This window comes from Lactuca saligna, chromosome 8 (genome assembly GCF_052625555.1).
Source record: "Lactuca saligna cultivar CGN05327 chromosome 8, ASM5262555v1, whole genome shotgun sequence".
NCBI classification, from domain to species: Eukaryota; Viridiplantae; Streptophyta; class Magnoliopsida; order Asterales; family Asteraceae; genus Lactuca; species Lactuca saligna.
Window position 1 is genome coordinate 52,733,823 of NC_136424.1, and position 25,126 is coordinate 52,758,948.

The 25,126-nt window shown below is 41.0% G+C and overlaps 2 protein-coding genes across 2 annotated transcripts; both read right to left on the reverse strand.

The window, feature by feature from the left end:
* Positions 1–5,475: 5,475 nt before the first annotated feature.
* LOC145009625 (uncharacterized) lies at positions 5,476–6,033 on the reverse strand. Its single transcript, XM_078968285.1, has one exon. It carries the CDS (start codon positions 6,031–6,033, stop codon positions 5,476–5,478), a length of 558 nt encoding a protein of 185 aa, XP_078824411.1.
* A 145-nt stretch (positions 6,034–6,178) lies between these two features.
* Positions 6,179–6,679, reverse strand: LOC145009626 (uncharacterized). Its single transcript, XM_078968286.1, has one exon. The coding sequence runs from the start codon at positions 6,677–6,679 to the stop codon at positions 6,179–6,181; it is 501 nt and encodes a 166-aa protein (XP_078824412.1).
* Positions 6,680–25,126: the final 18,447 nt, after the last annotated feature.

A 25,126-nucleotide genomic window follows, 5' to 3' on the forward strand; every position in this document is an offset into this window, starting at 1 on the left:
TACGTTAACAATTGTGATCCATTGTATGGGAGCATGTCTTAATTGTCATGACCCGAGTTGTAGCCAGAGTCTCTTGGAGGGAGAGCGTGAGTTTGCGTATAGATCTATACTGGATTGACTATCCTACACCTCGCTGCTAGCTACAGTGGGACCGACAGGTTTGCGGGTGCCAAAGGTCATACCTTATTTTTTTCGACTATACGTTGTCGATGTTACCATTCGATAGTATGGTGCAGTTTATCACATGATACCTTAATATAAACCTGGTTTAAGGTAGTTAGTACAGCAGTAGTTCATATAAAACAAAACTACCGTACTACAATAATTTACCCATTACATTTTGGTGATAACCTCACTTAAACTTTAATGTACAAACTATATTTTGTTAAATGATAGTTACACTTGGGAAATTACACACTTTTACATCAAACGAGCATACAAAACAGTTAAGCCTTGGTAGAGGGCTACTTTAACAGAAAAGATAGGTTTTTCTGAGAGATTCAAACTTTTACAAACACTTACATACATTTACAACTCATACTTGCGACAGGTTCAAACGTTTTGATAACGAACCTCGACACTAAAATACTTATGAATTCACCAGCTTAATGCTGATAAACTCTTTCAAAATAACTTGTATTCTCAGGTCATCAGTAGTCAGGTACCAATGCTAGCTTTTGAGAAGATGGAGCACATTCAAGACTCATCATACTATTTTGATTTAAATTATATTTTTGGTGTCTAAAACTGTACGAAACACGCTTGTATTAAAATTTTATATTTAATGCAATGGATGATGTTGTTTGCTTATTTACATTTACTGTGTTGTGATACTTTACATGACGTCCTCCGCCCCAGAACGTTTCCGCCATTCTTGGTTTTGGGGTGTGACAGAATATCTAAGCTTTGTTGTATGGGAGTGTATTTATGAAGTAGTTAGCTGACATTAGTGGTAGTTCTTCAGCAGCTGATGACAGGGTGAGATCATGAACCTAGGAGATCCTAGGAAGTGCTTTATTGGGTTAATTGCTTTGTTTAGCGGGTATTTGAAGTATTAGTTGACAAGGTGACTTGGAGGATTCGAGATGATTTTTGAGGAAAGTATGGATTGATGTGGAAGGTAGTACTGGACCCGTACTACTAAAATCACAGGATCCATACTCACGTCAAGGAGAATTACAGAGAATTTAGGAAGCCTACGAGATGAGGATTCTTTGAGCATGCTACGATTATTGTATGACTGCTTTTTCAGAATGGCTATGAGCACACATATAGCAGTTTCAGGTGCTGGTTTAGGCCCAGGTATTGATACTGAGCCGATGGATGAGCAGATGCGGGAGCTCATCTCGTCGGAGATCACCCGCGGCATTTTGGAGCAGACTCCTGCGATGTTGGTACCATCAAGGAAGGGATCATGGAACTCTTGGATGATCATATCGAGGAATTTCGGGCCGAGATGAGCTCAAGGCTTGTGCAGGCCTAGAATCTTTCAAGGAGGAGGATCCTAGTGCTAGCTCTTGTCTTGATAGATCAAAGGTAGCCTATGTATCATGCATTCCAGGGGGATCGATTTTGATGCGACCTTGCTCTTGTTCTATCCACCTGATGTTCTCCGGCGTTCAGTTATCACTGCAAGATCACAAATAACAAAGGCCGTCAGCCGCTTTCCAGGATGGGCTCCCGGAAGAACGCTCTGACGATCAAGTTAGATGGTGTTTAGGGTATGTGTATATTCTCCGGTAGAGATCTCGAGAACTAACCTAGTAGGTCTGAGAGTGTACCCTTTTATACTCAGCTCCCTTGCCTGATCCGTACCAGACAAGATCGCTTTTTCAGGAGATAGGATCAGGGGCGCTGATTGGAGAGTCGTGCGCCTTTAACCGTTAGGGCGCTTTTATTGGCTCTGATGGTAATGGGGCAATCCTCCTGCTTGTCTCCTGGCCATTTCTTTTGTCTTGGATTTGGGAGCGTCTCTGGGCGGGCGCGAGCCTTTTGCCTGTGCGTTCCGCTCCCAAGGATACCAGCGGTCGCTAAGCCTGTTGGGCCGGGTCCGGTTGGCGTGCGCGAGCCTTTCGTCTGTGCCTTCCACTCCCGGGAGCCCCAGCGGACACTAAGCCTACTGGGCTAGGCCCGGCTGGCGTGTCCGGCTCGTGCTTCTGTCGTTCTACCCTAGGCACGTCATCAAGTCCCCCAGTCCTATATGCGTAGCGTTGCAGCGCTAGCTACGACGTTCTGGACTTAGATAGCTTACACGCGTCGGTTTTCCTTTGCTCGCCGTTCCGTCTTTAATGGCGACGTGACTGCGCATGATGTCTAGCAGTTACGTCATCATGTCAGACATTTGAATGTCCCATCTATCCCTCTTTTTATAAGGGCTTTTGAACGGTTTATCTTTATCTTTTCCTTCTTCCTCCTTCGTCTTCTCCTTTCCTCTTTCTTCATGGCAGACCTTCCTGGTATCCTCCCCTCCGCCGCTGAGTACCGTCGATTGGAGGCCACCTATGGCTTTTTTTCTCTGGAAGGTGTGGAGTTTCCTGCACCTGGTTCTAGCATCTCATCCCCTCCCCTGGGCAAGATTAGGATTTTGTTGAAAACCCTGGATGCTGGGATCCACTTCCCTTTGACCGATTTTCAGGAGGAAGTCTTCCAGAAAGACGGTTGCAGTCTTCAGATGTTGACTATAATGCAGTTAACAAGATAGTTGCGTTTGAAATGATCTACAGAGCCAATGGGTATCTTCCATAATACTTTGTCTTCAACTTTTTCTTCCGATTCTGTGTTACCGGTGACAAATACACCTTCTCGGTTCGGCGAGGGGGACACGCCTTGGTTCCCGACGGGCGCACCCCAAAAAATTGGCAGGAAAAATGGTTGTGGGTGAATCAGGGGTTGGTTGGGAGTGGTCGTTATCATGCCATTGCTTTCGATGATACCATTCCCAAGCTCTTTCCCCACAACTAGGGTGTCGGCGACTACTTGAAGAGTGTGCAAGTATCTACTGAAGATTACTCCGAGGCGCTTCTTTCTGGGGTAGGGATGAGTCCCTCTTGGCGGCGGCAAGGCAAAATGGCGGTGTTCTTCTCCATCGTTGATGGTGAGTGTTGTATCCTTCTTTTCTTTTTCGTCCCCCTATTATTCCTGTGCTATTTATATTTCCCTTCTGATTTCCCTAGGTGTTGAGTCTTCTCTATCCATGGATGAGGTGTTGTGCAAGCGTTAGCGAGGCAAGTTAAAGTTTCAGGAGGTGGATCTGGTCGACTGGCTTCCTCCACCCCACCGGATGGGCCAACTTGCTCTAACCATTGCTCGTCATGTTCCTCCCATGGGTTCATCAGCATCCGAGGAGAATCCGCTGCATGCTCGCCCCATTTCTATTGTCATGCGCTTGGGTGGCGTCCCTTCTTCTTCCATGGAGGATAATGAGGACAGCAAGGAGGGAATCATCGCTGACGTCCGGTGGATGCATGTAAAGTGAAAAGCTATACAGCCCATGGGCGAGCCAGTTACTGGTGCGCCTACTGCTACCAAGAGAGTGCATACTAGGCGCAGCTTCTCTCGCTTGCTGAGTTCCATGAGTTCCACACCAACTGGTGTGGTAGTGATCCCTAATGACGACACGCAACAATCCGAAGGGATCAACATAGAAACTGAACAACCCGTCATTTCAGATTTCTCCTCTATTCCTTCTCCAAGTGTTCCATTTGCTCCTTCGAAGCTTTCCCTGACAACGAGTTTTGGTGTATCTGGACAGGTTGTAATCTCCAAGGATGGTGGTTCTGGAGATGGTGCTTCTGAGTCTGCTGTTTTTGTTCCATCCTGAGATCTTTGCAACGACTCCTGGCTTTCTGTGCATGCAAACGCTTTGGAATTTTCGCGTCACGCCCTTCCTCCCATTACAGTTGGGGATATGTAGGCAATGGGTAAGCCTACCCTTTCTCACAATATGGTCTACGCTGCCGCACAGGCCATGTTTTATCTTGTTGCAGGTTCCCGGTGCGTCCATGCCTTCGGCGAGATGGAGGCTGCGCATGCCGCCTGTGGGTCTCGTGTGGCAATTATGGAGCATCGTCTGAGTGAGCTTGGTGATGATCTTTGCTTATCTGAGAAAAAGTGTGAATTGCTAGTGTCCGAGAAAATCATCCTTGATGAAGCTAGAACTGTACTGGAGGCCAAGGTTGATTCCCTCACGCAGATGAACGAGGGTTTGATGATTCAGGTAGAGAGTCTTGAGCGTGATGTCACTGACCATGACAAGCTTGTGTCATTGCTATATTCGGAGATGGACACTTCTCGTCTAGATTTAGATTGGTTGGTGCATGTTGGCGTGGTTCGCATTTTTGATAAGTTGAGCCAGCATCCTGATTTTACTAATGCCATAAGCCTCATTCGTCATGCTGCGTTTGTGGCTGGGGTTGAGTCCCTTCAGAAGACTTCTGCTGGTGGTGGGGATGGGGAGGAAGTTGCTGGTGTTTCTTTGGCTGGGCCTTCAGTTAGTGTAAACGATGCTCTTTTGTCTTTTTCCAGTATGGACCATGCATCTATGTTGGATTTAAGGGAGTTGGGTATTGAAGGTCTTCGGGAGTTATGCTCTTTTGGTGGTTCTGAGGGTACTCTAGAAAGTATGGTGGGTTAGGAAATCATGCCGGTAGTTGGGAATGGTAAGGATGGTGAGGCTGTTGGTGAAGGTGACCGTGGTGCTGAGACAGTTATTGGTGATGGTGATGCTGGTGAGATAGCGGTGGGCGCTGGATGGAACGTGGGGGTGGTTGCCTCGGAATCGTGTGCTACCCCTTCAGGGGTGTGAAAATACCTTTTCTTAGTTTGTTTATGTTTTTATGGGTTTGGCTTGTATAACATTTGAACTTTAAGAGACAATGCTTTGTTTTCCTGGATGTATCTGTTCTTTGCTCACTTTTGATTATTGTTTTAGTTGCTTTCTTATTAAGCTTTATTTAGGGGTACAGCGCCCCTGCTGTTGTCGACACACTAAGTGTCGGTGTTGGGTGCTCTTAGCATCCAACGATCTAGTTGTGCATGTGAACATTTACTCATTAAAAACTAATACACTAAGTATCAAAGATCAGCAATTGCATTATCATTCTATATTAACAGCGGATTTTTAAATACACTAACTATTGAACTCATGCTACTGAGCATGGACATGTGTACTCTAAGTACTTTGGGGTGTGCTACATTAAGTGGCATATCAATCAGCTGGGATTGTATCTCTTCCCCACACAATTTGTTCTAGAAGAAATACTTCAAATTCCTGGCGTTCCACGTTGTTGGAATATACCTACCTTTCATTGTTTCTAAAACATATGCACCGTTCCTATTCGCTTCTGTGACTCTATAAGGGCCTTCCCACGCTGGGCCCAACTTGCCTTGGGGATGGGCTCGACTCGCTTCATTTTTCCTTAAAACATACTCACCAACTCTGAATGCTTTCTCTTTTACCGTGTGATTGTAGTATCTTTATGTTGCATGTTTATAAACAACTTGGCACATTTCAGACTTCTCATGCTTTTCCTCTAAGATATTCAGGTTTATCATTAGGTCTTGTGCGTTGCTTTCCTCATCCCTAATGGTCACCCTTAATGTGTTCATCGCCACTTCCATGGGAAGCATGGCCTCTGTTCCATACGTTAGGCTGAAAGGGGTTTCCTTTGTGCTTGTTCGTGGTGTGGTTCTGTAAGACCACAGCACCGTCGGTAGCTCCTCCACCCAATTCCCATTTGCTTTGCCTAATCTCTTCTTGATTCCGTTCATGATGGTTCGATTGGATATCTCGGTCTTCCCGTTCGCTTGCGGGTGTGCTACTGATGTGAAGCGTTGGCTTATCTCTTTGGTGGCGCACCATTGTCTGAACGGGTTCTCCGCAAACTGCAGGCCATTGTCGCTGATAAGAACTTTGGGTGTCCTAAATCTTGTCATGATATTCCTCCATACAAATTTTATAATGTGCCTCCCCGATATGCACTCTAGCGGTTCTGCTTCAATCCACTTTGTGAAGTAGTCCACGACCACCACCATATACTTTAGCCTTCCTAGTGCTTCTGGGAATGGAACCACTATATCTATGCCCTATTGGTAGAAAGGCCACGGGCTGGATATGTTATGTAGCGGCACTGGGGGATTTGCTTGAACTGGGGCATAGGACTGACACTCCCCACATTTCCTAGTCGTTTCTATCGCATCTTGTTGTATCGTTGGCCAATATAGCCCCCATTCGCAACACCTTGCCCGTCAAGGCCCGTGCCCCCTTATGTGCACCTACCTGGCCTGAGTGTGCCTCTTGTAGCAATTCTCTCCCTTTGACTTGGTCCACACACTTCATCGATGGCGTCGTGAACCCTTTTTTGTTCAATTCTCCGTTAACCATTGCATATGAAGGCACTTTTATACGTATCATCCTAGCTTCGCCATGATCCTCTGGCAATATTCCCCTCTGCAAGTATTCCCTGAACGGTGTCATCCACGTGGGTCCGGCTGGGGCTAGAACGTTCACTTGCTGCTCGTCTATACTTCTGTCGCGGAGTACTTCTACCAGGACCTTCCTTGACAAATGGTCGAAGCATGTAGATGCCAACTTACTCAAAGCATCTGCCTTCTTGTTTTTACTCCTGGGTATTTGCTTGATCGTAAACTGCCCGAACGATCCTACCAACTGCTTCACCATCTTTACATATTTTCCCATCCTCTGATCTCTCACTTTGAAACTCCCATAACCTGGTTTTCCGCTTGGCTAGGAGTAATCCGACCAGCAGCGCCTCGTATTCTGCTTCATTGTTTTACATGTGGAAATCGAAACAGAGGGCGTAGGTTACCTCTTCTCCTTCTGGGCTAGTTAAGATCAAGCCTGCCCCTGAGCCTTCTCTATTCGATGCCCCGTCCGTATACAAGGTCCATGAATTGTTGCTGGCTGGGCCCCCCTCAACTGCCCACACTTTTACTTTGGACGGGTCCCCTCCATCTGGAATTTCTAGCAAGAAATCAGCTAATGCTTGTCCCTTGATGCTTGTCCTTGTGCGGTAGTTTATGTCGTGCTCTCCCAATTCAATCGCCCACTTTGCTAGCCGGCCCGACGTGTACGGCTTGAGCAGTATCTGTTTGATGGGATAACTCGTGAGTACCTCGACTGGTGTGCTTGAAAGTATCGCCTTAGTCGCCGAGCCGCATAAATGAGTGCCAGGACTAGCCTCTCCAGCGTGGGATAGTTGAGTTCTGGTCCTTGCAGCGCTCTGCTAACAAAGTATACGAGTCTCTGCTCCCTTTCTCTTTTTACAGTCAATGTTGCAGATATCGCTTCCCCTGATGTCGAGAGGTATACTTGCAGCGTCTCTCTAGGGACCGGACTAGCCAACGTGGGTAATTCCTGTAGTGCTTCCTTGATTCTTTGAAGCGCTTTTTCTGCTTCATTCGTCCACTGGAAACTGCTCTTCTCAATGCAACCCTTTAATGTGTGAAATAACGGCATGGCTTTGTCAGCGGATTTCGAAATGAACCTACTTAGAGCTGTGAGTTTTCCATTCAGACCTTGCGCATCCCTGAGGGAGTTCGGCGTTAGTGTCTCAATGAACTCATCGAATTTGGATGGGCTGGGCTGGATACCTCGCTTGGTGACGTAGTACCCCAAGAATTGCCCTTCTTCCACCCCAAACGTACATTTGGATGGATTCAGTTTCATCTTCACTTTCTCTAGGGTTTGGAAAGTTTCTTCAATATCCTGTAACATCTTGTCTTCATGTGGGCTCTTTATCACCATGTCGTCCACATATACCTCAATGTTTCTCCCGATTTGCTTAGCAAATATGGAGTCGATCAGGCACTGATATGTGGCCTTTGCATTCTTTAGGCCGAAAGGCATCTTGATGTAGCAAAAAGTGCCATGATCCGTGTAGAAGGTTGTTTTCTCCTCATCTTCTTTTCTCATCAAGATCTGGTGATACCTTTTGTATGCATCCAGGAAGCACTTTAACTTAAATCCTTGTAACGACTCCACCTTCTGGTCAATCTCCGGAAGAGGGTAACAATCTTTAAGGCATGCCTTGTTTAAGTCGGAAAAATCGATGCACATACGCCACGACTCGTCGAGAATATTGCCTCCCACGTCGAGAATATTGCCTCCCACACTATCCCGGCTTCTACCAACTTGGCCACTTCTGCATTAATTGCACTATTACGGTCTCCTCCCTGGATTCTCCTTTTTTGCTTAACCTCCTTCGCGCCTGGTTTAATTACAAGCGTGTGCTCGATGACCTTCCTTTCCACCCCTACCATGTCTGTTGGGGCCCATGCAAACACATGTTTGTATCGTTTGAGTATGTCGATCAATGCTCTTCTTGTGTGGGTTGGGAGATCGTATCCAACGCTAACTGGCTGATCGGGGTGTCTTTCATTGATTATTTCCTTGCCTTTCCCGGGGTTGCGCTTGGGTCTCTTTGACTCTGTGGTTATTTATGTCGGCTTCATGACTGTGTAGCATTGTAATTCTTTGGATGGAGTGGCCAACACCGTAGCCGCGCCCATTGGGGTTCAAATTTCATGATCCCATGCATAGTTGATGGCAATGCCCCCAGCTTCAAGAGGGTTGTTCTTCCCAGGATGATGTTGTGCTCTACCGAGTGTCGGATGATGACAAAGTCTATCAAGGCGGTTTCTTTCGCTGTTTGTCGTGACTAGTAAATGGTCAGGGGGAGGTGGATTGTGCCTAGCGGCCATAGGCTATGACCTGTGAATTCTACCAGCCTCCCCGTCGTGGGTCGTAAGTTATCCTTCCAACGGTCTGGGAGGAGTCAGAAGCAATGCTCGTAGATGATGTCCGCCGAACTCCCGGTGTCGACATAGACCCTATGTATGGTTACGTCTTTGATGGAGGCTTATATCACCAGTGGGTCGTCGCCCCTCCATCCTTCCGTTCGGGGGTCTTGCACGGAGAACATGAGCGTGTGTGCCGAAGGCTTGGTGGTCTCCTCTCTCCCCCATTCCTCTTCCCTGCTTCTTTTACCACGTATCATGAATATTTCCTTGGGCTGGGTGCCTTCGCGGGGTGCACCTTTGGCGTTTTCAGCGTCGAACTTGGCGCGTAGGCTTCGTGCTACTTCCACCAGATCTCCTTTGAGTTGATTTTCTTCCATCTCTTTCTTTAGTACCAAGCAGTTGGCCGTATCGTGTGTCTTACTATTGTGATACTCACAATATCGGCTCTTGGGTGACTTGGACGGCTGCTGTTTCTCAGACACCGCATACACTTCTGGGCGGCGGTCGCGTCTATCATCCTTGGTAAATGGTCGAAAGCGTGTCTGTGGTCTTCTTGCCTGGCCATAGTGCCTATCCCCCTCCCCCTCCCCCCCCCCCGAAAATCCATGTGAGTTGGGTTATGATGTTTGGTCGCCATAGCATTTAGGTAAGCTTGCTTGGCTGCTTCGCTGTCTTCCAGCCTCAGATATCGTTCCACCCTTTCCTTGAATTCGGCTTGTGTTAGGGGTTTCTTTCCCATGAATTTCTGTGACAAAGGGCCTGACAGGAGTCCCCATGTGAAGGCGCCGGCTATGAGCCCTTCATCATGCCTTGGCACGTCCAGTGTAGCATTTATGAACCTTGTGAAATATTCTCGTACAGTTTTCCCCTCTTTCTGCTTACAGCCTATGATTGAATGAGAATCACCCTTGTACTTACGTAGCTGCATGAAGTTGGTGAGAAGAGGTACTTGAGCTGAGCAAAGTTTGAAATGCTGCCCGGTGGTAACGTCTTGAACCATGTACCGACGTTGCCATCCAGAGTCGTCGGGAAGTATGTACACCAGAACTTCTCATTAAGCTTCAACGACGTCATCATCCATTCGTATGTGTCGATGTGGCTGTCCGAGTCGGTGGTTCCATTGTACGTTTTGAGTGTCAGGAGCTTTGTTGTGTTTGGTATTTCGTAATCCAACAGCTCTTTGACAAACGGAAATGTTACACTACGGGAAAAACCATCATGGCCTGGGACAATCGTCGGTCCCTGCTGATACTGATGGTTCATGGCATGCGGTGGCGGTGTAAGGTAGCCATGACTTGGTCCGTAGAAAGGGTATGGTTGGAAGGGTAAATGGAAAGGGTGACTGGCGAAGAAAGGGTGTATAGGAGTAACAACGATGATCGTTACCGGGTGTTGCAGGCTGCCGTTGGCGGGTATAGCTGGTCCGGTCCATGTACTGGCCATTGGGTAGATGGATTTTGGGTGGTTTATCATGGCTTGGGCCAGCAGCGGTAACGCGATCGTTGAACTCTGTCCACCCGTCAGCTGGAACGGCGACGGTGTTGCAACCGATGGCGAGTTGTTGGAAATGTGGTTCGACGGTAATGTTGCTAGATGGAGCAGTTGTGCCTGCTGTGTCGGCGGTGCAAGGAATGGTGGCATCTGAAGTTGTGTAGATGGGCATAGCCCCACCACTGTCGTTCCTTGCTGGGAGAACGACGGTTGTGGAACATTTCCGACAACCGTTGTAGAACTTTCTTCACCCAAAATGGCCCTGTTGACCATTGTAGGCGGTGGTGTTTCGCCAAACGTCGTCATGGGATGTATGGGACTGATCGGTCGTCCCTCACTTCCGTTGGACACCATTGACGTCTACTTTTGTGCTTTTTGTTTGTGTTCTTCGTCTCACAAATGGATGGCGCCAAATGATACGACCTTGCTCTTGGTCTATCCACTTGATGTTCTTCGGCGCTCGGTTATCACTTCAAGATCACAAAGAACAAAGGTCGTCAGCCACTTTCCGGGAGGGGCTCCCGGAAGAATGCTCTGACGGTCAAGTTAGAGGGTGTTTAGGGTATGAGTATATTCTCCGGTAGGGATCCCGAGAACTTACCTCGTAGGTCTGAGAGTGTACCCTTTTATACCTAGCTCCTTTGCCTGATCCGTACCAGACAAGATCGCTTTTTCAAGAGATAGGATCAGGGGCGCAGATTGGAGAGTCGTGCGCCTTTAACCGTTAGGGTGCTCTTATTGGCTCTGACGGTAATGGGGCGATCCTCCTGTCTGTCTCCTGACTGTTTCTTTTTTCTTGGAGCTGGGAGCGTCTCTGGGCGGGCGCGAGCCTTTTGCCTGTGCATTCCGCTCCCAAGGATACCAGCGGTCGCTAAGCCTGCTGGGCCGGGTCCGGTTGGCGTGCGTGAGCCTTTCGTCTGTGCCTTCCACTACTGGGAGCCCCAGCGGACACTAAGCCTGTTGGGCTAGGCCCGGCTGGTGTGTCCAGCTCGTGCTTCTGTCGTGCTGCCCTAGGCACGTCATCAGATTTCATGACTGGATAGCCACTAAGGTTTTGCAAACTTTACATGAGGAGTTATCCAACATTATTGGTCACATCACTAACACGCTGGTCGCTAGGTTCGAGGATCAGATCTTGGTTGTGTAAGAAGTTGATGGGATGGTCGAGGTGAATCAGGAACAACAACATGGTTTAGAGAGGCATCTAGGAAAGAAAAAGTGGACTCATGATCTGACTCTACTAGCAACATCTAAGAAGTTTGATGTTTCCTTGTATAGTGCTAGAGACTCGAGGGCCCATAACTTTTATGCAAAGGGTGAAGGAATACATGAGAGTGTGCGCGACAAGTCGAATGCAACAGGTGGGGATGGAAGGGTCACCTTCGCCAAGAATGCACCCTGGAGGTAGAGTTGTGCCATTGTTCTCATTAGCCTAGTTATATCAAGGAAAATTGCCCATGTTTAGTGGTTGGGACGTCTTAGGTTCCATTGCAAGTGCTTCTGTAGGAAAGGGGAGTAGAACCCTAAGACACTATGGGTATGTGTCATATTTTTCTCTTTCACGCATAAATCATTATGATAATAATCCTGTGCTGATATGTGTGGAATGTTATACGCTGATTATCTAAGAATGGAAGCACCTATATGAGTGATATAGTTATTTTATCTGGAAGTTTTCATATGCCATTTTGCATACCTTGGGCCGTGTTTAGAGGAGGATTGAGTCTTCCACTTAGGAGACAAGCAATCGGGCTGATCTTTGGTAGGTATCACGGAGAATTCAAGGCATCCGCAAGGTATGCACGTCGGGTTTCGAGGTAGTAAGGAATTGGTTCGGTCATGGTTGTAAGATCGATAGCTTTAAAGTTCACACCTTAGAAACGGGGTCAACTGCAGGTTTGAAGGGGAATATCTCTAGTGCAAGTAAGTCATGGAACTGGTTGGGTAAGTGTTTCGATAGTTGAGATTTATTCCTCATCAATCAATCAGTCGCCAAGGACTTATAGTGGATTCAGTGAAAAATGCGTAAGGGTCTTGACATTCATTGAGGTATTAGGAATGATCACCCGGTTTAGAATGTATAAGTGTTAGGCTTGGCTGGTCAAGGAAAGCTAGCTATTGTAAAGTTAAGGTTTCCGACTGCTACCATCAGTAGGCAATGAGTAGTGGTAACGTATCACTCTTAAGTAATGAGAAGGAGTTGTTCACATGGGTTGTGTCAGCCATTGGGATTGGTAGAATGCAGTTGAATCCAAGTGGGGAAGTAGCGTTAGGATTATTGGGAATAATTCCATGTTCGAAGCAATAGGAGTTTTATGCCGCATGCAAGTGAAGATCCAGTTATAATTATGGTGTGAGATTTACACAAGCAAGGAGTATTTAGATCATCTTTTCCGAGCATGTGAAGCAACATTCATGACGTATAGAGAAAAGGTAAGCAGCTGCAGGTGGTGGGACTTGTGTTAGAGCCTCTCTGACTGTTATTGTTTGATAAAGGCTTAGGGGTTCGAAGCATAATCCAAACACCTGGTTGGGATTTAGTCATCATGGTTTCGATCCATGCTTAATTGTGGCTGGTATGGTAGCTGGATAGTAATACTATGGGTTGGGTCCATGGAACTTTGGAAGTGTTGTCAGACTACAGAGTAGTCGTAGCATTCACCAGGTTGATAATAAATTCTAGGAGTTTTGTAAGACAATGGGATGGCCGTAGCATTCACTAGGTTGGTAGGTAGTGTGGTAGTGTGTAAGATTGTGGGTGACCCCTAGTGTACACCTGACACTTGAGCAGTTGTGAGAGCAGGGTAAATCTATGGTATGGGATTTTAGTTTCCTCTAGATTGTATTAGACTAAAGCGGGGCAAGTCTTGAGACTGTGGGAAGGCCACATTATTTGTGGAATTAAGGAAAGTTGTGGGATGTGTGAGGGAAGTGGTGACATAAGACTACAATTCGGCATGTAGAATTTGTTTATAGCAAGGTTGAATTTATGGCATCGATGTAATGGTTGGTTATGTGTCTCACCTTTTGGATTTTAGATTATGGTAGTGCCTCGATTATGATCATGAGGGGTACAAGTAGACTATGTAAGATAACATGAGACCGCTTGGTTAGTATTATTGGTATAGTTATCATTTAGGTTATATCCTTCGAATTGGAAAAAGAGTATGATCATCTCTCTCATTCTTTAGTTGTGTGTGACCATGTTTTATTCTGGTTTTACATTGGTATTAGCACGTGCTATGAAAGGAATTGCACATGATAGAAGGGTATGGCCCATGTTATGTTCGGTTAGCATTAAGAGGGGTGTTGATTGGGTTCCTGCAAGTAGGTGGACCGATGGTTGGGTATCTTTAGGCCCCTATGGTGCTAGTCACGAGTCTTCAGGCCACCGATGTGATGACGGAAAGATCGGTATAGCACCGAGAGATTATTGTTTAATGGTTAGTAGGTGTCACGATTTATCGTGAACCAGCAGGTGTATAATTTATATGTGTAAGACGTGGTAGTATTTTGATTGAGAAACTCAGGTCTCAGATCATTAGTTTTATTGGCTTATATGGGAGTTAGTGCATTGTGGGAGTTGGGAGACTCAATGATCAGCTGGTTTGGATCATGTAGGTAGTTAAAGGTTGTTGGGAATAATAGTTTTGCATCAGTATTCGCTTGTAGAGTGTTTTCATTATGAACCCCATTTTCTTGCAGGCTGTTTATCAGGAGTTTGAGTTTGGTTACCAATGTTGGGTATCATTTATGAAATCTCGAGTCATGAAGCTCATTGTGAATGTCTCTAGTGATTTTTCTAGTGGAGGTGCGCCTGAGCTGATATAGAATTTGGATGCAACGTGAGAATTCTTGGATTGAACATCCTTATGCTTGTCGGATCAGCAAGTTGGTAATGACTTGTCAAGAATTGAAGTATTTATGGTAGTTAGGCATAACCTCTAGATTGTGATTGAGTGAAATTCAATATTGGTATATTTTGAGGATTTATTCTACATGGTTGAGTGGTGTTTATAGTCAGGGACTAGGGGAGGGTACAACAAATTAATGATTGACAATACTAGGGAATAGTTTCTAGGTTTTAAATTGATGGGTTCAAGTTATTGGGAAGTATCCTACTTTGAGTGATTATTGCTGTGATTTGAGGTCTTCTAGTTGGTAAGGTTAAGGTAGTTGTTTCAGTTCTTAGGCAGAGAAGTTGGGTTTCTTTCTTTGGCTAAGGGTAGAGTATTAAGGTTCATTCTTTTGGAGATATAAGTGATATCTGCTAAAATGGGGTTTGGATGGCAGGTTTAGGAGGCAGTCGTCGGTATGGGATGAATCTTCAGTCTCAAAAAAATTCAGGAAGTTTGGGTAGGATCGAGTAGCATGGTAGAGGAAGTAGTAATGAAGGATTTCAAGCATGAAATCTAAATTTAAGTGAGGGAGAGTTTTAAGACCCTATTTTGAATCGTTTCATAATCCGGGGCCATGACCAAAAATCATTTATCATAAGGCTTCGGGACTTCAGGAAAGAGAGCTTTGGACCTATTTGGAAATAGGTGATGTGGATTGTGTGATCCAATAGTTTGGGTGTACTTTGGAGCCTAAGGGTATAACAGTAAAAGTGCTGGTTCGAACCTTTCATGAATTAAGGATTTTATTTCGATGTGTTGTAAGTCAAAAGTGATTAGATAGGATTGTAGCGCTCTCTAAGACTTTCAATGGATATAAAGAATATCGAAATTGAAGTTGGAATGAAGAAGTTATGACCGTTTGAAGTTTTGTGGATTTTGGACTAAGTTGAGTACTCTAGGCATACAAGGATACATTGGGCGTACTAGGCTCAAGTTTGATCGCGGAAGGAAATCACGTATGCTGGGAATACGTTGGGCATATGGATACCTGAGACAAACCCTAATTTTTAGATTTTGGACCCTATTTAAACACTTTATCTTTCTCTTGGACCTTTTTATCATGATGTTCCTTCCCTCTAAAGACTCCCCACGAAACCCTAGCATGTTCTTGTGTGTTTTTGAGCCTTGGTAGTAATCTTTTGGCATTTTGGTAAAGATCTTGGTGGGAATCTTTGGTTAGATTAGAGCTTAAAGATCTAGAGTCTTCATCAACTTTGCTAGTATCTGAAGGTATGGAGCTCTTATCTAGATGACTCTTAGTGTTAGATCTAGTTTAAGGCTTGTTTTGAGCTTAATATGGTCCCTTGGATTATCCTTATGAGTATGAGCTACTCTTGGAAGCTTAGAATGTTAGATATTAGCATTTCTGATGTTGTTAGGGAATAAAAATGTCATCTTGATGGAATTCGATGAACCATGCAAGAGTAGTGTCCATGTTAAGGACACAGATTGATAAAAATGGGCATTGGGTCCCAATAAGACATGCAAAAGACTAAAAAGTTGCCAACTTTACATATTAAGAATTTATTTAGAAGTAGATCTGAGGTTTGGACATTATGGGCTTAATGAATTAAGTCATTAGGTTTGAGAAATGGGGACTAACCATTATGTTGGGCGTACTCCAGAGTACGTTGTGCTTACTGGGCTAAACATGTGTAAAGTCTGCGTATGTTGGGCGTACTTAGCAGCTGTTGACTTTCGTTGACTTTTGTGGACCTGTTGACTTTTGGTGAACTGTTGAGTGGCTTGGACTTATTAGGGGGCACAATGGTCTTTTGCCCATTCATTGAATTGTTGATTTGTTGACTCGTTCGATTTGTATTGTCTTAGTTATTAATTAGAATAATAGTTTTATTTTGATTAGTATGCGTGGAGCTTTCTTAGTATCAACTCATAAGCATAGTTAGTTTTCGACGGGTTGAGGTGAGTCTCCTCCTAGTGTTTGGCGGATCGAAGGGACCATTGCCGACCCATGGATTATTGTTATTTGTATACAAGCTATCTGTGTGACTCTTGCATGTATTATATGTTTGTATATATACCGGGCGAGGCCTGATGCCATGTGGGGCCTGATGAGTGTGTAGTATAGTAGTTGTCTTTGTTACTCTTGCATGTATTATATGTGTTTGTATTTATAATGGGAGGGGCCTAATGAGTGTGTTGGGCGGGGCCCATTACATGATACTGACATATTTGTTTTGGGTGAGGCCCGATGGTTGTCGGCCAAGGCCTATTGTATGTATGGTATGTGGTATTTATGGGAACTTACTAAGATTTGTGCTTATGGTTTATGTTTATGATTTTAGGTATTTTCAATTCGAAAGAGAAAGGTTTGGAGTGATTGTAGTGTAGCCACCCATGTTTCCACAACTTTATGATTTTGGGATTATAGTCTGATAATTATTTTTACTATGGTATACTTTTGAATGATTGAAAAGCATAAATAGTTTTTATGGTTGAATTAAAAATGGATTTTTTACATTATAAATTTTGAGATGTTACAACAACTTTGGTATTATGGCCGCAAAATCTAACCATTATCATTTATTAACATCTAACTATACTACTACGGCTACAAACAATGTTATTATCGTTTAACAGCATATAACTAAAGTATTAAGGCAACAAAAACTACCATTATTCACCGTTCTAATCATATCCAGGCCTTTCTCACAATTCAACAATAGCCACATAATAATATGTATAATTACTAATTATCAATATGGAAAGCACATAGTTACACACCTTATGATGTTATATGTAGAGCTGTTCCTGATTTTGGAGTTGCTTATCATATTTTGCCTCATATTTTGCCTCTAATGTTGTTTAAAAATAGCACATCATTAAACCCCAACAACTCAATAAGCTTCTAAACATATATTTATTTTAATAATATTCACTAAACATCTTCATCATTAGTTAAATCTTTATCGTGACTAGATTTTACACTTACTAATTGATCAATTTAAATTTACATCCAGTAAAACTTTAATTTATATTAATAAGCAACCGTAAATGTTTGTTTCTATGTTCCTAAAAACATACACCAAATTGGATTTTAACCCATCACTTCTAATTTTATCAAAACAAGAATTTCATGCTTTTACTTGGAAGTTCAATGCTTTTTATCAAGAATTTCATTATCCAAGAACTTATGGAAATTAGGGTCCATAGACTCTTTCTCAACTCATCAGTGAAAACATGAGTTATCAAGAGACTATGAGAGTTTACTTTTGATTCAATTAATGATGGATTAATCCTTATGTTCTCCTTCGATTTCTCCTCAATTTGGTGTTCAAGACCCATCAAAATCATTCTCCCATGTTCTCAGAGCTTCCTGGAGGTGTTTAAAGTTTTTCTTAAGAGTTATTAGTCGACATATACATTTATCAACCTTAATGAATCTCGTTATCATTACACGGTCCGTATAATCAAACCACGATTTGTGTTTTCCTCTAAAGTACCCATTTTAGGATTATACCTCACTTACCAAGCATATTCATCTTGATGAACTTACACGAACTGTGTAGTGCAAATACATTGTCCATGTAACCCTTATATCTACTCATTTTGTAACGATCCAAAAATCAGTGGTAAAAATTTCATTTTTCAGTACAGTCAAAACACATATCTCTTTAAAACCAAATATTCCAAAAGCATGATTAACTAAAAACATTCATCAAAGTTCGTCCCAAAATCATATATTGCGGAAACACGGGTGTGTGCACTGCGATCAAGCTGGGCTCTTCCTTTCCAAACAGATGATACCTGAAACCATAATCAAAATTGTAAGCGCAAAGCTTAGTGAGTTCCCCAGAGCATACCCCACACAATCCACATAACCATATAATCCATATCAGCTATAACAGTTACATAAACCATATCAATCACATAAGTCATGCATATAAACATATAAGGATATTGTGGGCTCCCCCCAGGGTCTTACTCCAGGATGCCATGGGCTCCCCCATGGTCTTACACCTAAGTGTCATGGGCCCCCCATGGTCTTTAATAGGAAAGCCATGGGCTCCCCACATGGTCTTACATCCAAGAGTCATGGGCTCCCCCCATGATCTTGACCTAAAAAGCCATGGGCTCCCCCACATGGTCTTACTTCCAAGTGCCATAGGCTCCCCCATGGTCTTTAATAGGAAAGCCATGGGCTCTCCACATGGTCTTACATCCAAGTGTCATGGGCTCTCCCATGGTGTTCCATACAAGTATAACACATATACAACTAACATGCCACATAACACTATATCAACTAGTGTACCACGTATCATATAATGGGCCGACCTTGGTACCTTCGACCCATTGGTATGGTGAGGATACTCACCTTAAATGCAGAAGCTTCTCGAATAACATCCTTAGTTGCTGCCCTGCCAACTTCCCGAGCTGTCAATACTTATCCGTATACCCAATTAGCAATTGAGCTCCCATACTAAAATCCTTAATCCATACATAAGGTAAAATGACCATTCTACCCATGGCCCAGTATGATCCAAACTGAGGCCCAAGCCCAAAACAAAAGACCAAAACTATGATATCCATAAATCCATCAAAGTTGAAGTCAACAGTCAAGGTCAACAGTCCATGTTGACCTAACTCGTCGAGTTCCTTAAGAGTCCATACAACTGAAATCCCGAATCAACTCGCCGACTCACCTGAGTAACGCGTTGAGTTCTTTAATGTCCAAGGGACGAAAACTCTAAATTGAAATCTCTTAATCAGCTCACCGAAATCATTTAGGATCCCGAAAACGGGAAAACCCAACCCGACACGTCGAGTAGGCTAAGAAACTTGTCGAGTTGGCTAAGCAACTCGTCGAGTCCCTTCAGCCCTTTTTTTGTTCAGTCCTTTCTAATGGGACCCAAGGCTCCAAACTACAGATCCAACCTTTTATATTGTAGTTACCATGTAAAGTTGCAAACTTTACGTGCAAGGCATCAAAGGCTAAAAATACTTAATCAAAGCTTTTCAAGGGACTTAGAGCATGAAAGAGGGTCAGGACTTGATAAAGTTGGCAACTTTAAGTTTCCAAAGGCCCTGAGAGGTCCAGATCTAATGTTGTATCTTCATATCATGCTCAAAACCAAGAATGATACCAAACTAGGCTAATAATGGCCACAAACTTTCATAGAAGAAGATCTAAGCATTGGAAGGTCAAGGTTTTGACTTTATACCTTAAAATGGTTGCCACATCAGAGTAAACACCGAATCTACAGCCTCTCCCTTCAGCTATGAACCAACCACTTCAAACTTCTTCACATAAACACCAAAAAGGCACTTCTTAATCCCTCACACACTCAAAATGGGAGAGGGGACACAATTTAGGGTTTCTCTGGACAAAGGGGGTGATAAAGGAGGCTATAAGTGAGACTTAAGGCCTTTAAATAGGGTACAAACCCTGAAAATTAGGGTTTTCCGTTCCAGTGTCTACTCATCGAGTAGATCCGAAGTCTCGCGTCCTCATAAATGATCTCTAATCGACGAGTTGAAGCTCCCCAACTCGTCGAGTTCCAATCCAAAACCCTAAAAATTTTGAAAATACTTCGATACCTGCGACGAGCGTTACACATTTGAGTAATGTACTTCCACAAACATGAATCCAGATCAACCTCAAACTTCAAAATTCGTAGCTTCCTCATAAAACTCCATTTTAGTTGACTCTTTCACTCACACGTTCTTTTTCATCATAGCTACATTTCAAGATCAATAATCACTCATTTTGACCTTATTAGGTTTTGTTTTCATAACTTTAAACATATTATATAGAGCGACAAGTTTATGAAAACTAATAACAAGTTCTATCTCAAAGTAACACAACTTTATCATTCCATTATTTTAGCTATATTTCAAAGCATTTTCATTATACAATCAAATCTTTTCAAAAGAACAACCACCCCCATTGTACCATTACTAATTTACCAAAAAAAAACGAAGTGGTACAAAGAGATTAATAATGGTTTTGCTTCTAAAGTCTCTACTCGTGATGTTACAAAGCTCTTTATCAAGTTTAATCCTTTATATTGTTTTTATCATGAAACAATATCTCTAGGTTTTTCCAAACACGTCGAGCCATTGAATTATTTTTGAGAATCACTTGAAGTAGAGACTGAGAGATGGTTCCAAAGATCCACATTTTTTACAAGGAAATCTATGCGAGTCCATTTGGATTCATTAGAGGATTTTAGATCTTTTTCGTTGGGTTTTTTAATATGGTCGACTATGTTATATCCAATACAATAAGGTTCAGGTAACTATCTCCACACGAAAAATATCTTCTCATTATTGATTAATATTCGATATACTAAACAAATGAAACTTTGACTACACATAAAGTCGTATATAGGCAAATATACATACATACACTACTAGAAAAGAGGTGTTCCAATAGGACTAGGAAAGCTTAGTTATTAGGATTTTAGTAATATTTTAGCAAAAAATTGCACTGGTCGCTAATCTGTTACAATAGTACCAACAATTTGCCATGAAAATCAACAAAGTTACATTTCAGTCGGTAATTCATTGGTAAAGTAGGAGCAGTCTGGTAAATTTAACCAATGATAAAGAGTGGGCTTCACATCGTGCTGCTTATCAGACAACGATAATAAAAATTGATCCCTTTCTTGATGTGAACAACAACAAGACAATCACCAAGCATCGTTGCTCCAACTCTTTCTAACCACAACCGCCCTTAAAGCTGTCAAACATAAAAGCGTCACCATTTCAGTTTTTAGGCCTAACTTTTGGAGTCGATTTAAGCTCTCTTCTCCATTTTTATGTTAAGAAAACCCTAACTCATGTTTTAAAAATATTGAGGCTTATTTGCTTGTCTTTTCCATTATATTCTCAATCTCACTGTCATACTTAGTTGCAAGGACATTAATCTTCATTAACTTTGGACTATCTATCATTGAAATATTTTTACTGAATTTGATGCGTCTCCACTGGCATAGCATGAAGATAAAATATGAGACACGTTTAACTATCAACTAGGTTATAACCTGTGGAAACCACAGTTGTTATGATTAAAATTTATGGACAAAATACTAATAACTGCAAAAACAACATTAGCAATTCATCAGCAAAAGGAATATTAAAAAACAATGAAAACAAAAAATAATATAAAAGCTATACAATATACTTGTTCATCCAAGAAAATCATTTCGATGGAATACTTTTCGTTAGCATCAAATATAGAATCGAGCACCCACAACTTCAATATTTTTATTTCGATCGTGAATTCAAAATTGACTGGATCAATGTCTTTTACAAATGTAATATTTGAGGAATCCATATTTTGGTAAAAGAGTAGAAAAGTAAAACATTATTTACAACAATGTACTTTGAAATTGCATTGCTATAAGATATAAAATAGTTTTTTTTTAAATAAATTAAATCAAAATACTTTGAAAGTACATTGGTATAAATTGGTGATTTAGTGAAATAAACACATGCCATTTTACAGAAACTGATATGACCATTTACCCCTTTAAGATGCGAAACAGAAAGTAAATGTTGTTATTAGAAATAAGAATGATACAACAATTTTACCCTATCACATGAGAAGCAGAAATTGATTATTGTTATTAGAAAAAAAATCAAATTATTTTGAAAAGAAAATAAAAATCGTAAAATCGTAAAACATCTGCTAGGGGTAACTGAAGATTTATTATTTATAGCAGTGTATTTTAAAAGTGCATTGCTATTAGCTATAAAATAGTTTTTTTTTTTAAATAATTGAAAGAAATATACTTTAAAACTACATTAATATAAAATAGTCATTCAGCAAAAAAAACCACATGACATTTTACATAAACTGATATGACCATTTTATCCATGTGAAATATACAATAATTTTTTTATTAGAGATAAGAATGATATGACAATATTACACCTCTCACATGCAACACAGAAATTGATTGTTGTTATTAGAAAAAAAAATCAAATTATTTTGGAAAAAATAAAAGCGGTAAAATGGTAAATCATCTAGTAGGGAGTAATTGAAATTTTATTATTTATATCAATATACTTTCACACATTACTATAAGCTGTAAAACACTTTTTTATTCATTTAGTGAACAAAAATCATGTCATGAATATTGAAAAACAAAAACTTAGTAAGATAAATTGAGTTCCATCATCAATTCAAAAAAAATAAAAGGAGGATGGAAACTCATGAACTTAGTCTACTGGTAACAACGTGGTGTCATGTAAGAAATTAATAAGAAGTAATAAGTCATGGTTTTTTTTTTTTTTTGATGTTTTACTATGTGATTTTGTGTGATAGAAGATGAGAAAGAAAAAAAAATCAAAATACTACAATAAGGATTAACATGCAGTCGTCATTTGTTGGGGTCCATGGTCAAAGAACATAAATTTAGTTTAGTACGTTTAATTAGATAAGAATGGTAAGTTTGAAATTCATTAAAAGATAAGATAAGATATATGTCAATTATAGGAGAATGACATTTGAATTTAAATTTAAATTTTAATTGAATGATAAGAACCGGATTTATAATGTATTTGGAGAGAAAAATTATTAGATGTGTTGAATGAAACATTTTTAAATGTTTGAATTTCAATTCAAACAATTAAATTAAATGAAAGATTCTTACAATTTACAATTTACAAAAACAAAAAAAAAAAAAAAAAAAAAAAAAAAAAAAAAAAAAAAAACTAAATTTGAAAGATTTTTATCAATTACCAAAAAAATATATATATATATATTATTAGGATATGATTTTTTTAAAATTTAAAATGAAGATTCTTACTTATTATTAAAAAACAAACAAACAAAAATTTGAAGGATCTTAACCGATTACCAAAAAAAAAAAAAAAGTGAAAATTAGGAATTTCTTAAAAATTATCACTTGTTAATTAGCCTACCTAAAAAGATGACATGTGGCATTTAGAAGTTTTGTTTTTTAGAGGAGATAGATTTTTACATATTAGAAAAAAATGAATTGAAAATTAATAGATCGACAAAACCAAAACTAAAAAACCAAAAATTGACGGAGTGTGTTTGAATTTTTATAAAAAAAAAATTATCATTGTTCGATTTAGTTTACTTTTATAAAGCCACCCATCAAAACTGAACTGACAGTGGTGTTAAAAACTAAACTACTCTATACATTGTTTTTTATTCAAATTTCCAGGTAATACATTTGCCAAGTTAATTTAACTCTTAAAGAATTTTGAGGATTTTGGATGGGCTACGATGTGGTAGCTGAGGCACCACGACGTGGAATCATCTGATTCAGGAATGCGGAGCCGCTTCCCCAGCATGACAAGGCCTTTTCCATGACGTTGAGACTATTTTGGTGCAAAACCCTAGATCTTCAGGTTTATGCCCAATTTGAAGGCACTAACTCCTAGGGTTGCCTCATATAGCAGCCTCCACCCTATGAGATCATACCCCATCCAAACCCTAGCATCCATATATGTGTTTAGAGTGTGTGAAGCCACTTTTGTGAAGGTTGAAGGAATAAGTCAATTTTGGTGCTTGTGTGCTTGGTTCAAGCTTAGATTTTTCATGTTCATCATATTTCTAAAGTCTTCACATTGCTCATTAGATCTCAAGATCTAGTTCTAAGTCATTTTATGAGCTTTTTGGTCCATATCTTCTTGTTCTCGGAGATTGAATGAACTCTATAACCTTTGTGTGTCATATTCGACTTCTAGACCATAGTGGTGGTTAGAAAATGAACTTTCATGACTTAGTTTAGTGTCCTTGCAATGGGTGAAATCATTAAGAATTTAGGAGTTGAGATCTTAGCTTATTGGGATGTCTTAATGCATAAATTTGGAAACTTTATCCATCAAGACCTGGCGAATGTTTAAATTTGAGATCTGTAGCTCATGGAGTTAAGTGTTAAGAGTTTAATCCATTAAGCTATGAGAGATTAGTTCCCACGATGTCGCAGTCTGATTGCCACGGCGTAAAGGCTGGTATCACCACAACTGTTTTGTCATGTTATTGCCACGTCATGGCCTATAAGTGGTGTAACGCCCTCAATTTTGGGCCAAACATTTATAGTATAATCATAATAAGTATACATTTTGTTTAACAAGTAAAATCGTTATTCAAAATGAGTGTTCTTTATATGTGCTATGAAATAATAATAAATTATCGTGTACACATTAAGTGGACAAATATTAGGATTATATAATATTTTGTAGAAAACATTATTATAAAATTTATCGGTAAGTGATAAAATAAATATTAAAAAATAAAAGATCACTTTGGATAAATAATCTTAACGAAAGTTGTTATAGTCATGACGGTGATTATGTTTATATAAAGAATGCTAAAATATGACTTCATATGAGGAAGTTATGATTTATCAAAGTTTCACATTCAAATGATACGCCAAAGTGCATCTTAAAAAGTGAACTGAAGATAGGTTGCTTTTTAGCCCAAGTGATCTAAACAAAATTCATAGTGCTCGTCAAAATCTTACTTCATATGTGACAGATATGATTATTGAACGTTTCGAGTGTGACACAGAAATCAAAATCAAAATCAGTTGATTGTTAGCAGGAACAATCTAAATTAAAGTTGTAGTACTCTTAAGTATGAAGTCAACAATATAGAGAACGTTGAAAACATATCTCATATTAAGAAGTTATGATTTTCACAATGTTATTTACAGTCCAAGCCTTCTCGGACCTTAAAACGAAAAATAAAATGAAAATTAGCCAGGGGAGTCTAAATAAAAGTTGTAGTACTCGTCGATAGCTACGCGTGGGTATAAAGACTGTCAAAAGCAGAGCTCTTACGTGAACATTATGAATTTTACAAAATATATAAAATTTGTCTAATGAGAGCATTACACGTGGCACCAACGGGAGCGTGACACATGTCATGATTAGGTAACATGGTTTCTCTCCATGACAACTGCTAGATGAATGCCATGGGGCATGGATGTGGCAAACCCTTCTGAAAATGCTATGTATATATAAGTTTTTTC